This window comes from Amblyomma mixtum, chromosome 7, assembly GCF_055824585.1.
Source record: "Amblyomma mixtum isolate Tamu chromosome 7, ASM5582458v1, whole genome shotgun sequence".
Taxonomy (NCBI): Eukaryota; Metazoa; Arthropoda; class Arachnida; order Ixodida; family Ixodidae; genus Amblyomma; species Amblyomma mixtum.
In genome coordinates, this window is record NC_143018.1 from 30270659 (window position 1) to 30283582 (window position 12924).

At 47.7% G+C, this 12924-nt stretch overlaps 1 protein-coding gene and 1 pseudogene across 1 annotated transcript; one reads left to right on the top strand and one right to left on the bottom strand.

The window, feature by feature from the left end:
• Positions 1-1252: 1252 nt before the first annotated feature.
• Positions 1253-3847, bottom strand: LOC149335522 (uncharacterized). Its single transcript, XM_089552164.1, has 3 exons — positions 3184-3847; positions 2351-2501; positions 1253-1767 (listed from the first exon to the last, which is right to left on the bottom strand). Exons 1-3 carry the CDS (start codon positions 3429-3431, stop codon positions 1396-1398), a joined length of 771 nt encoding a protein of 256 aa, XP_089408290.1. The 5' UTR covers positions 3432-3847; the 3' UTR covers positions 1253-1395.
• Positions 3848-8193: 4346 nt separating this feature from the next.
• Positions 8194-10583, top strand: LOC149335523 (uncharacterized; annotated as a pseudogene).
• The last annotated feature ends 2341 nt before the right edge of the window (positions 10584-12924 follow it).

Below are 12924 nucleotides of genomic sequence, written 5' to 3' on the forward strand. Positions count from 1 at the left end.
CGCAGCCCCCGTATGTGAATTGTCCGTCGGACTTTCTGCTTTTCTAGCTCTAACTTTTTGTATATTACTTCATTTCATGCCCTGTACGCCTTCTTGTTCTCTGTAGTTGGATTTGTGTGTTCTTTGTATTGTCTCTCTCTTGCTTGTCGCGTTTTGTATAGCTTTTCGGCTACTCCTCTGTTCGTTTTACTCGTTTTTGTGTTTTCCTGCATTCGAGTAAATATTTCTTCTAAACCCGCAACCCCTTGAGTTCCTTTGGAGGACTGACGCACCGACACATGTGCACCTCGCACGGGCTGACCGACCTCAACAAATAAATGTTGCACAACGCTCGCTTTTAGGCCACAGGGGGGAGCGTAAAGCGGCCCCTGTGCCTCGACGGCTTGCACCAGGCAGCCGGTTGGTGGGCGATAGTTGTGACAACAACAATAGCCGGTCCTTGGCAAACAACATCATCGATGACGTGTTCCAGTTTGCTCATCACATCTTCCTCACTATTAACATACTGCACGTAATTCTTCCATTTCTCAGCAGTCACTTGCATGATGTCTTGTTTTGACTGGCAACGAAACCCTTGACATCGCTCCAAACAGTCTTTATCGGGTTCAGTTGGCAATGGTAGGGTGGCAGGCACACGACGAGACGGCCAGCAGCTTTGGCGATGCAGTCCACACGGCATTGGTCCCCACCTGTGTTCACATCATTGACAAGCTTCATGAGCTCGGCCTTCACGTGTCGTACTCCACGCGACATCTTTTCTGGACAGCCAAGTCTGTACGTCCTTTTTTGACGCTACTCATCCGCTGCACTTTATCCTGCTTCACAGAATGATATGGCGCGTTGTCCATCACTGTAACGCTGCCGGCTTCTTCGGGGACAACATTCGGCCTGCCTTCAACAACTGCGTTGTCCACTGGTAAAGCGTTTGCTCTCTCACCTGGGTGAGTTTTGCCATCCTCTTGGTGAGCGCATTCGTACTTGAACGGCCCCCGTTCTTGACACGAAGCACTTCAAGAAGCCAACTGCGATCGCTTGCTTGGAGAAACAGCTCACTGTCGTTGTAGGGCACACAGGCGACTCAACCTATTCGGGCGGCACCATGTTGGAAAATGGCGACGCATCATTACCTCACAGCAAGACTCCGCAGAGCTGTGTTCGCACGGGCTTTGTCTGTTAATTTCACCAGTGACTGAAGCACTCTATACCATCGAAATCTACCAGTCCAAACTGTGTGTTCATTTGCTGTGCTTATTGTTTGATTCATAGTCCTACACTGCTCAGATATTCGAGAGACTATTTTTTGTGTTCCTGCAGCCCTGATTGGACGACAGAGCTCTGCTTTCCATAGTGCTGCAAACATATTGCGAGACGAAGTATGGAAGCAAGCTTTTTCAATTATTGTTTATTGAGAAATTGACCCAGCAGGTCGAAAAGCTTCTCCTGGGCTGCAACCTGGCGCTCCCGGAAAGCTGCTTCTTCTTTTCTGGCAGCCTCCAGGTGCTCCCGTAGCAGACGCTGCTCTTCGAGTACCCCTTTCTGGAAGGCCTGGTTTGCAGACATCCGCTTTCTTTTTTGTGGGCGGTTCATGCCTCTGGGTGCACTCGTGCTCGGTGCTTGTCTCACTTCATCAGCACTGTCATGGTCTGTGAGATCTGATGGCTCCATTACTGGCAGCGGTTCTGCTTCACCTGGGCTCGGTGAATCCACTGGTGTGTGGCTGCTGCTGGTGTTTCGGCTGCTGGAGCCTGATTCCATGCTGGAGATCAGCTGCAATAAAGGAATTTATTCTGCATCATGTCGGCTCCGTGTTTTTGTACCAAATGCACTGACACCTATTCAAAAGTATAAAAGCACACAATCTGAGAAGTATTCTATCCTTGCAGTACTTGCTGCCTCTTTTGTTAGTGAGTTGTATTACCATCCAACACCTGTGGCAAAATGTGTTTTGCAGTGAAAGTAAGGACAGGGACAAAGCGATGATGTAGTAAGCAAACACAGTTTGTAGTCTGCTTTTTTGTTGTACTTGTTTGCACTGCAAAACATATCTTCAGTTGTGTACAAACTAGCACGTGTCAGAGTTTTGCTCTTGACATATATGAAGTGGAAGCAACACATCTTGAAGCCACTGTAACTGCACATATTCAAAATTCATCTCATCTGACTTGGTAGTGAAACCTGTTTTATCTCGAGCACTATTAAAGCAGTGCAGTTTAGTTAATAAACAATAAGATCAGTTGTGTTTCAAGAACCACACCGCTCCTGAAACTGACAACATCCTTACGGAAGGGTGCATGCGCTCAGTGAGCAAAAAGCATATCGCTTGACCCATTGAGGGCACAAGTTGACTCACCTCTTCAACTGTTTCTGCTGGTGGCATGCAGACACTCTCCTGCACCAGAGACCTATTATTAATAGGTAGGCTCCCAAGGAAGCGGTGCAGTTCAAAGAAAAAGGGCCAAGTCTTTCCACCTGACCCTGTGGTCTGTTCCCGTGCTTCTTTTCTGTAGAAAGAGAACACAAGAGCCAGTCTATCAATCGTTCATTTCCAACATAAGGTTGACAGTCCCCAGGTGGAAAAGCTGCACGAATTATTAGCTTTAGGTGTCCAGGGCCAGCACATGGAGCAGAATTCTCCAAAATTACATAAAGTACAAAACACACTGACACCTGCCGCACTTACAGCACTTTATGTTGCATTCAAGTAAAAAATGTATTATATTTGACAGCGAAAGGTAAGGAAAAAAGAACATGTAACTTAACATCATACAAGCGTGGGAACTACAAGAAACCGATTAATTGCTGAACACTACTGTCGCAGTTTCCGCGAGAAGTTTGTAATACCTCGCTCTTCACGCGCGTCACGTCACGCGCTCGTCCAAATCGCAGTTGCTACACTTCATCTCGCAAGCCGTTCGCGGTGGAGTGGAAGCTACGAGCGCGAGGCGGCAGCGTCAAGTGCGCTGCGCTCACGAGCCAAACTGGTAAGGCAGTCGCCCGGCGCTTGTAGCCTCCCTTCTACTGCGAAAAACTTGCACGATATATATGTATATATATATAGCTCTATTTAGCGCAATAATCCCGCTAGTGCGCTTCATGCAGCAAGACACAACAGAGAATGACTGTGCCCGCCCCGCACTCCCTGCGCGTAGTGCATGCTCACATTATTTTGCTAGCGGTACTTACCGGTATCGTTGAGTCAGGTTGTCAATCTTCGATTGCACCTGCTGCCTAGTCCGCGGTATCCCCATTTCACAGAGGGCATCGGCGATTTCGGTGTAAACACCAGCGTTGTGTTTTTCTGCCCGCAGCTCGCATAGACTGTCCTCCCACAGACGAATCAGGGCCCTCGTTTCATCTTCAGTCCAGGCTGTTCGCGGCTGCCGAGCAGGCTTCTCCACCCTGCTTTGCGCAGATGGTCCAGCGGTGGCCATGCTGATCTTTGTGCGATCGCGGGAATGGTTGGTTGCTTAACTCCGCGCACGCACAGCACAAAGCGAAAATGGCGCCTCACGGAGGCTACCAGGGTAGCCGTGTAGAGAGTATATGACCGTCATAAAAAGCAAAACGACTCTACGGCTAATAACCGCCACTAAATTACTGTTTATTGTAACAGAACATGTTTTTAAATATACCAGACGTTTATTGATGCTGACCATGAGAAATATTGTGTTGCTCACTGGGAACAGGAGTGCTCCTTTAGCTCGCTGAGGGAGATCGCCGCGCTCCCTTATTATAAAGCTTGCTTTAGCGAAACGTCCTTTAACTTTTCCGTGTGACACCTCGCGCAACTCCCTTAATATAAAGAAACATTACCTTAAAGGACTTTAACGTGCCCGTGTGACAGGGGTATAAGTTGTTTCGTCATGGACGATTCTCGGCATCGTGTATGCGGGCATCCATTTCAGAAATCTGACAGGTTATTTCAGTGGTGTTAGCGCTTATTGAGTCTAGGTCAGTGCGTAGGGCAGCTATGTCTTGATGGAGCGTTTCAAGGTCAGCCAGTCTCTTACTTATGTCGGCAATAGTTTTTTCGGTAGACGTGAGCTTGTTCTTGAGTCCCTGAACCTCACCGATTAGCTGCGACTGACCGGCAGGAAGCTTTTGCAGTTCTTCGAGAACTCTGTCGGGGCCTGGGTTTCTCTCAACATCTCCGGCCAGCAATAGCAAAGAACGAATAACATTCGCACACTCATCAGCAATAGCAAGGCAGCACCGTGGGCTCGGCAGCTCCAGAAGACAATAGTTGCTCGATCGTTTGGTAAAAAGGCAGTAGGGTTCACTGACCTGCATGGCGAAGATCATCGGGTTAGATGACCTTATCGTGGCAATGCCACCGAGCCCACAGGGTGCCGTGCGCAGGTGATACAGCTTTATAGCAGGCGCGTCAGTTGCCGTCGATGTCAGTGGGGCGGACCAGGGTAGATCGCTGGTTAGCTGCTCCGTTTGCGGCGCTGGTAAACATTTCCAGGCTGCAGCCAATTGACACAAGGAGCCACCGTGACGCTCCGAACGATATGGCTCGCTGGGAGCAATGGCATCCGAAGGGGCAGGCAGCAGGGCGAAAAAAAGTATCTCGGTGACGAGAGTAGCAAACACCTGCATGGCGAAGATCATCGGGTCAGATGACCTTATCGTGGCAATGCCACCGACGCCACCTGTTCGGCATGTGCCTGCCCACTTCGGGAATCGCGGAAACGAGGCCGCCAACGCTTTAGCCCGAAGTTCACTCAACCAGGCACCGGCGGCCTCCGACCTGGGGTTCTCGCGGGAGCGCATGCACTCATTCAGTTAAATGACGCAGGCCTGCAAAGCCGACCGTCGGCTCTACCCTGCACCCCATCCCTTCCTCGACCATTATAATCAGACACTTTGGAGGCGGCTTCAAACACGCGCCTCCCTCCACTTATATAGGCTCACGCTATCACAAAGTCTTCAAAAACCCCTCATGTACCCTCTGCCACCACCCCAAAGCCACTCTAGACCATATCCTTTTCCTCTGCCCGGCGGATCCTCCCCCGCGGGTCCTGGAGCACCTAATCACTTGGGAGGCTTGAGAGATCCTACTGCGTTCTGAGGACCCGGCCAAGCAAGCCATCGCCAGCGGCCGGGCTGCCAGCGTCATGAGCCTCCGGGACATGAACGTTTGAGTGCAGTGGGGTCGTGCGGGGGCCCACGTACCTGTGTGTCCCAAACTCCCCAGTTGTAAATAAAGTTTTCACCACCACCTACCGCCGACACATACTGCCACAATGGCTTGCTGCTCACGTCCCTCCTCCTGCAAGTTTCCGAAAGAGGGCACTGGTATTTTCCTTCCAGAATGATTCGTCGTCAATATAGACTGCTTTTTCACCCAATCAGTGTCTGGCTTCCGTAAACCTGGCTCGTGGTACGATCCACTGTCAGCGCACAGGAACTGGCTCTTTATATATAAATAAGCGCGGACAAGTGTATTTGGCGCATATGGTGATTTTCTCTGCAAAACATGGTAGCGTTACGGCTAGGCAGCCTTACTCATAGGCGGTAACGGAATTGTACGTTGACCGACATTTTCTTGAGTGCAGTCTTGATTAGAACTACGAAGGCCACTTCGCGAAAGTCCATAGCTAAAGAACTCGAGGTGGTCTAAATTTCCGGAGCTCTTCACTACGGCGTCCCCCATAGCCTGAGTCGCTTGGGACGTTAAACCCCATTAACCAAACCAACAATAGAGATCGATGCGCCACACCGTGTAGCGTGTTCGCCAAATGCAGCCGGTACAGCCAGCGATGACAGCGCCGCCCACCGGCAGGTAGCAGCCACATTAAGGCTGGTTATAAATATTCATTCAGAACGACGGCTTGACATCGCCGCTATGGCGCAGTGGATTAGAGCCGCGTGTTGCGTATGGAAGGTCGGCCGTTCGACTCCGCTCTCTGTACTGTAATTTTATTGTTTTTTTAAATTGTTTTTTTATTTTCATTTTTCAATTTTTTCCCTTTTAGGTCGCAAATCGTGATGCTTAGTGCCATATAACGCCGTTTAATAGGATTTATTAACCCTTTTAGGTAAGCCGTAGTGACAATCTTCAGTCACCGTGATCAATTCACCGTGGTTTCAAGCCATGTGGCTGTACAGGCTGCAGTTGGCGAATACGCCACCGGGTACGTGTGCAAGACTAAAACAAAAGCAGTGAAGTGTATTCCTGTGGCTTATTGTATACACTGCATTAACAACGTTTGTGAAAACGCATGAAGCATAAGTAGCACCACAGAGACTGGGGTTCCGCCCGTCGGGCGGCTGCCCCAGCCTACGCCTGCCCAGTCGGTCTTGCACTGAATGTTATGTCATCGAATCACTTTGCGTGCTTGATGCCACATTTATTCAGCTAAAAGTTAGGTTTGGGGGTAGATAGGATAATACCTGCCTTTTAGCATTATTTTCACCTAGTCAATAGCTAATGTAAAGTCAAATTTCATGGGTGTTTTTATGGAAGCGAGGTTATCTAACATGAAGACATAAAGAAAAATTTTTGTTTAGCCTCCGCACTTTCAGCTAAATGTGAGGTGGATGGAAATGGGCGCAGGATTAGGCAGACCACCTTAGCCAGAAATGTTTGTTGCGGAAAGCATGGGCTTCCTGAGACGAAGTGTCTTTCTAATCATTCTATTGTTTTATTTTGATTTCAGCGGACTAGCACGAGTAAGAATGCATCAAAAATTGTGATCATTAGATTTGTTTGCTTTGCAGAATTTGTTTGCTTTGCAGAATTAAATACGGAACACGGAAATACTTCGGCAGTGCTTTAAACATCAAAGTTGCCTTCAGAAATTTCGTACCAAAAGGGCCATGTTAAAAGAGGCTTCCGCTCTTTCAACTCCTAATTTACTATGTACATAGTGCTTTCCGGTGTAGCATTTGCAGCAGACAATGGAAGAAGTGAATACCAATACTGCTTTACGACATGGCCTTTCGGTGCTGGCATGTTTTCAAACATTCTCACATTACCTTCCTTTGCATAAAAAGTATTTGCCTATGTGGAGAAATTTCAGGCGGGGGGCATAGCGGTCAGAAAGCCCTTAATATAATAATAATAATTTGAATTTACTAGTCACACCATGTGGTCTGGGGCCTTAACCTGGCCTACTTGGGTTTTATTCATTAATTCCTACGGTGCAACAGCAATGGAGTAAAAGCTTCACGATAGTCAAATTAGTCATGTCGTCTACTTTGCTTTTGTCTTTTGATCTGTTTCATTCTTCCTAGTTTTCTAAAAAGAAACGTAGAGGATAAGATGATTATATCTGCTCACGGAACGTCCTCTTAGAGAGATTCAATTTCTGCGAGGGTCGCATTAACTTCTTCATCCACGCGTTTGCTTTCGCAAAAAGACTCAATTTTCAGAATAAAGGGTGCAGATAGACGAAGAAAACGTTACTCAGTGAACTCAAAAATAAACTAAATAAATAAAATCAAACGATACCACATGCTCATTCCAAATGTCGAACCACTTCATGAACTCTGCGACTGACTTTTTACCTATCCTAATGGAGAGTGAAGCAGTACAGTCATCGCACCCTAATGTTGACGACAGGCGTTGTTTTATGCAGATTGCCGCGAAGCAGGAACACACCCAACAACTCTGGACAAAGCATTTTTGAGAGAGAAACTTTTTTAACGCAATTTTTTGATATAATGTAAGATTTAACTATAACAATTAATATATCCGCAGATCACCCGACGGCGTTGTTGAATTTCTTTTATGTTGACGTTTTTGGTATCGCTAAAAACGTTCTCCATTGGTTTTGTATGGGAGTCTAAACTGTTCGATGATTTTGCTACATATCGGAAGAAGACCATTGCCTTCAATATAACTATAAAAATACCTTACACTTTTACCATTTTCAAAATTTTTGTCCGAGAATGTTGGACATGGAGTCCGGTGGTTGGCTCGGTCCACACGTCCAACATTTTTTTCTTTTTTCTGGAGAAATTTTCGAACATTTGTGCAGAATTTATGGACGTCCGACGTCCACTTTCCCGCGGGTATAACTGGAGCTTTCTCATTCGTGGAAACAGCTTGTTTTTTTTTTGTTTTTTTACACGCGCCAGAGTACCGCTACGGATGCACTGGTATGTGAGACAGGCACCGATATTTCTTTTCCTCAAAAACCAATTTTCAATTTTTTACTGCCATTTTTTGTAGTAGAAGTCGCGATGAACGTGGGCAGCTATGCCTTAGAGCCACCGGGCAGCAAAGGGGAAAAAATGTTTGATGTATCGGCCTTGCCAACCGCCCCACCTTTAACATCACAGTAGTGAAGATAGGAATCGCTAGAGCGATCTGCGTCTATCTTTCCCGCAGAGCTTCTTCTGACTGCTCTCGACGTATTGTCGCCATTTGTGCTACCTGGTCGGTAGAAGGGAATGTCCCTTTCAGTTCTTCCGAAAATTCTGTGTCGCTACTTGCTGTTTCCCTCCGGATCTGGCACTCCGGTCTATCTACTAGTTACGTCAGCTATACTTCATACAAACTATCGCATCGCCATACCTTGTCTCTGGCCTGTCTTCCTTGTCTCTTACTCGCAACTAAAGACATTTTATTCAGAGTCAGACTTCAGTATATGCCCAAAAACCAACAACAACCCATTGCAATCACAGGCCACAGCCCCTTCCAGATAGGCTAACCGATGGGTCACTAACACGTGAATGTCCGGCTTTCGCTATAAGAAAACCTCCCACTATCTATCGCGTCACTCATCCAGATAGACTAACCGATGGACCACTAACACGTGAATGTCCAGTTTTCGCTATAAGAAAAACTTCCACAATCTCCCGCGTCACTCACTCCCGGTGACGAAACAGAACACTCATTTTTGAGAATAGTGAATAGCAACCATTCTTTCTCTTGCTGTAGCTGTGAGAATAGAACGCCAAAATGTTCGAAGTATCACCATTATCGAGCCTGGGCGAATCGACTTTGTCCAACTTGTTTTCCGAAAATAAATTTAAAAACATGAAGCGGCCAAAAGCCGCCTTCATGCTCATTATCTGACAGGACGATGTTGGGGCATTTCATCTGACTCGCACCGGAGGTTTAGTCGTTAATTTGATTCTCTGTAGCACAAGATGTGAAAAAACTGTAGTTTCATTTAAACTTCCTTGCATGTTTTTTTTTCCAGTTGGTTGCGCCAAGTCCGCACAATGCAGAAAGCTGGCGCAGCATTTTTTGAAAATCAGAATTATTGCATAGCACTCATGCAATAAGTTGTTACCAACCCAACTCATGCTTAGTTTCTAACTTAATTCTTTGTTGCACAAGATGTGAAAAACTGGAGTTGCCTTCAAACTGCTTTGCATGCTTTTTTTCCAGAAGATTGTGTGAAGTCTACACAAAGCAGAATGCCAGCACATCATTTTCTAAAAATAACAATGACTACTGCCCGTTGTTTTTTTTTTTTTGAAGGTGCATTGTTGGAACAGTACGCAGGGGTGCGACTTCAAAGGCTCCATAAAAGCTTTTCTGGGGCACTATAAAGATAACTGCACATTCCATGCCCTTCAATGCCCGCAGTGCGGAAGGAATGTTCTTCACAAAGATCTCCCAGATCACTACTTAACCGGATGCCTTGTGAACAGTCCCCTCACGGTTACGAAGCAGGTCTCCATGCAGGATAGCATACTGACTGTTCAGGACGTCAGTTGTGCTCTTCAAGAATTTCAGACCCCTACCAGGAGCTTTTACCCACTTTTCAGAGTCAAATAAATGAATTGGCTGAATATGTAAAAAACCAGAGCGCCCAGCTGCAAGAAATTGAACGGAAACTTAAGCAATCCGAACAGAGCCTGAAGAGGTAAATGAATGAAATTGCAAGAAACATGTCAGCGACAATTAAGGCAGACCTTCGATATCAGCAGGATGCGGTCACCTGTCGAGAGACCCAGTTGCTGCTGCTGAAGCCAGGGTCACTTAGACATCTTTATCATGGTGCCAGGAGGAGAAGCTAATTCTTCGAAAGCGGAGCTTTTTGTTCATCAAGCGTCCATGTCCATAGAAGAGTTGCGCCGTTGTGTTAAACCCGATGTGTGCAGCGCAACAGCTGTCTGCAAAAGGGTTGGGCCTTCTTTCTGCCACGTTATGGACGCCGCCCTGTCAGCGCCACTTCAAAGCAGCGAAGACGGCATGCAAGTGATCTACCTCCTGACTGTCCCAAATGCGGATGTGTTATTTGAGTCTTCAGGTCCTTTGCGCAGATTTGCTACGGTTACTCAGTGGCATCACAGGGACACATACTTCCTTCTGTACCTGTCGGCAAGTAAAAGCCGTGGCAAAGACCAGCTGTGTTTGAGCCTACATTGCGGTGGTTTCCTGGAAACATCTTGCTTGTCATAGGCTGCCTTCACAGTGGCTGTGTTGCATGGAGAGGAATCCAAGAGTGTCGTCATGAGAAATTTTTTTTTCAGGCTTTCTTTTCCCTGACCACCGCTTCATGGTGACGCTGTCGGACCTCAAATCGGGAGGCTTCCTCAGAGCCGGGGAACTGAAAATTGTGGTCACCATAAGCGGTTCCTTGACCAATGCTCGGAACTCTGAAGGAACACTTTGACATGCTGTTATTAAAGCATGTTTCCTTCCATGTCTAGTGTGTCGGTAGTTAGGCTGTAGCATGTGCACTGCCATAGTCCTTCAATGCTTTTTTTCTGGTCACGAAACTCCTCCGTAACTCTATGGGAGAGGTTCATATACCGCCCGCGCCTGCCGCGCCGCGGCGCCACGGGGCACTGAAGGGCATCATTCGGCGAGCTCAGCGCTGTCGCGACCGGTCAGGAAGCGTCGCCGCTGGTTATCAGAGTGCGAATTTCACCGCCTGCTGCTGTGTTGTGCGTTGACATCATGTAACTCGTGTGCGTGGCTCCATGCCGAACACTTGTTGCGTACCAGGGTGCCGGTCCGGCTACAAAGGCGTGACAGAGAAGGTCTCGTTGTTTCGCTTCCCTGCTGACAAGGAGCCGTCGGAAAAGTGGAAGCGTGCTATACCTCGGGAAGAGGCTGGTGACTTCAGTTTTGATTCTAAATATGCGCGTGTTTGCGAAAAGCGCTTTCACGCTGCGGACGTCATTCGTGGAATGGCGAGGAATTCGCTGTGAACGGCGAAGCGGTATCATTGCAGCGGGGGAGGCTGGCGCTCCGTCCTGAAGCTGTCCCAAGTATTTTTGACGGCCTTCCAGGCTATTTGACAAAGTGTAAACCACGTAGGCGGTCGCCAGTAGCTCGGAAACAGGTGAAACGACGTCACGAGTTATCGTGTTCCAGCCTGCAGTCTCAAGATGCCGCCGAAGCGAGCTCGTCTGTGACTGATCCTGCACCCGCGGCTGACTGCATTGACGGTAAGCATTGCTTGTAGCCTTGTTTATTTGTTTGCTTATTGTGTCTGAAAATCCGTGGGTTCCTGTCACGAGTTCGGGAGGATTAGTTTTAAGCAGTATTTTAATCTTATTGCAGCGGTAGCACTTTCGACGAGCGACAGCGGTCGGGACCGGACCTGGGATGCGGCCTGCCAAACAGATCAAGTCGTCGGCTGTATAACTTGCGTTGAAGTGCAATCATTGAAGCGCCAGCTTCGTGCCGCAAAGCAGCAGCTCTGCAAAGGCTGCAGCTCTCATGTTTCTCCTAATGACAAGGCTCCTAATGACAAGCTGACAACAGTGTCAGCTGTAATCAGTTCAGGAAAAATTAAGTTTAAAAAAAATGTGAATTAAAAAACAAATGCGCTGAAATTCATTGCCTCGCGTTTTAGCAACGACCACGAATGCTGATTTAGTGCATTAATACGCGACAGCCAAAAATGATAGAGCCCTTACATACCCGTAAGCTGAATTAAAGCAAAAATCACACGATGACACTTAGCCCGCGTTCCTTATGTGTCACATATATGCATGCAGCCGCGACCACAGAGTCTTTTGTTGATCAAGCCATCACGGTCATGCTTGCTACTCTTAAAACTGCGACAAAGAGGGGCAAAATAAGAAGCCCGTTGAGCAAGTCATCATATGCTTATTTTCGAGCCCGGACGGGCATCGCGCTGCCCCAGTTCTCACAAGAAAGCTGCCTTATAAAGTCAAAAGGACCGGCTATATATACGCGTCTTGAAAGCAGACTCGCGCTTGAGCTGTCAGACCAGAGTTGGGAGGTGTTGAATTGGGACTGGGGCAATGCTTCGCCAACTGCAAGCTAGCGGTTACACGCTTCAAGATGAGATCGAAAACAACGATGCGAAGGCAGGAGACAAGCAACTGTCCTTGTAGCGCGTATCGCTTTCTTCTGGCAATATCGTCAGCTTTTTATCGCGTCTACAAGGCGTCAGTGTGCTGCATCACGTTCAAAAATGTAACAGGGCCATTTTGAGAATAAACAAGAAGATGCGCAGTTCTACAGAAATCGTCTGCTTCAGAGAAGTATCTGTATGTCGCTGCGTCATAATTTCCTTCCCATTTCCCATTTCCTTCCTGATTAAAGTTCGTCATATTTTCGTTCGACTAGATTTGAAGGTTGGCTGGTTGGTTGGTTTATGGGGTTTAACGTCCCAAAGCGACTAAGGCTATGAGAGACGCCCTAGTGGAGGGCTCCGGAAATTTCGACCACCTGGGGCTCTTTAACGTGCCATGACATCGCACAGTACACGGGCCTCTAGAATTTCTCCTCCAAAGAAATTCAACCGCCGCGGCCGGGATCGCACCCGCGTCTTTCGGGTCAGCAGCCGAACACGATTTGAACGAAAGCTAAACCGACTGTCGCTGAAATTTTCCAGTAATCGGGTGAAAATACCTCGCGTGATGCAAACCGGCTGGGGCGGGCAGGCGGCTCCGCCGCAACTCGGTGCCCTCCAGTAGAGTTCTTGTATATACAGTAACTCTACCCTCCAGTGCCCAGCGGCGCCTCTAGCGGCC

Excerpts from the sequence above, each read along its gene's own strand:
- LOC149335522 (XM_089552164.1), bottom strand. The coding sequence starts at position 3,431 with ATGGCCACCGCTGGACCATCTGCGCAAAGCAGGGTGGAGAAGCCTGCT. Across the intron at positions 2,502-3,183 it reads AACCTGACTCAACGATACCG|AAAAGAAGCACGGGAACAGA; the intron begins GTAAGTACCGCT and ends CTCTTTCTACAG. Across the intron at positions 1,768-2,350 it reads CAGCAGAAACAGTTGAAGAG|CTGATCTCCAGCATGGAATC; the intron begins GTGAGTCAACTT and ends CCTTTATTGCAG.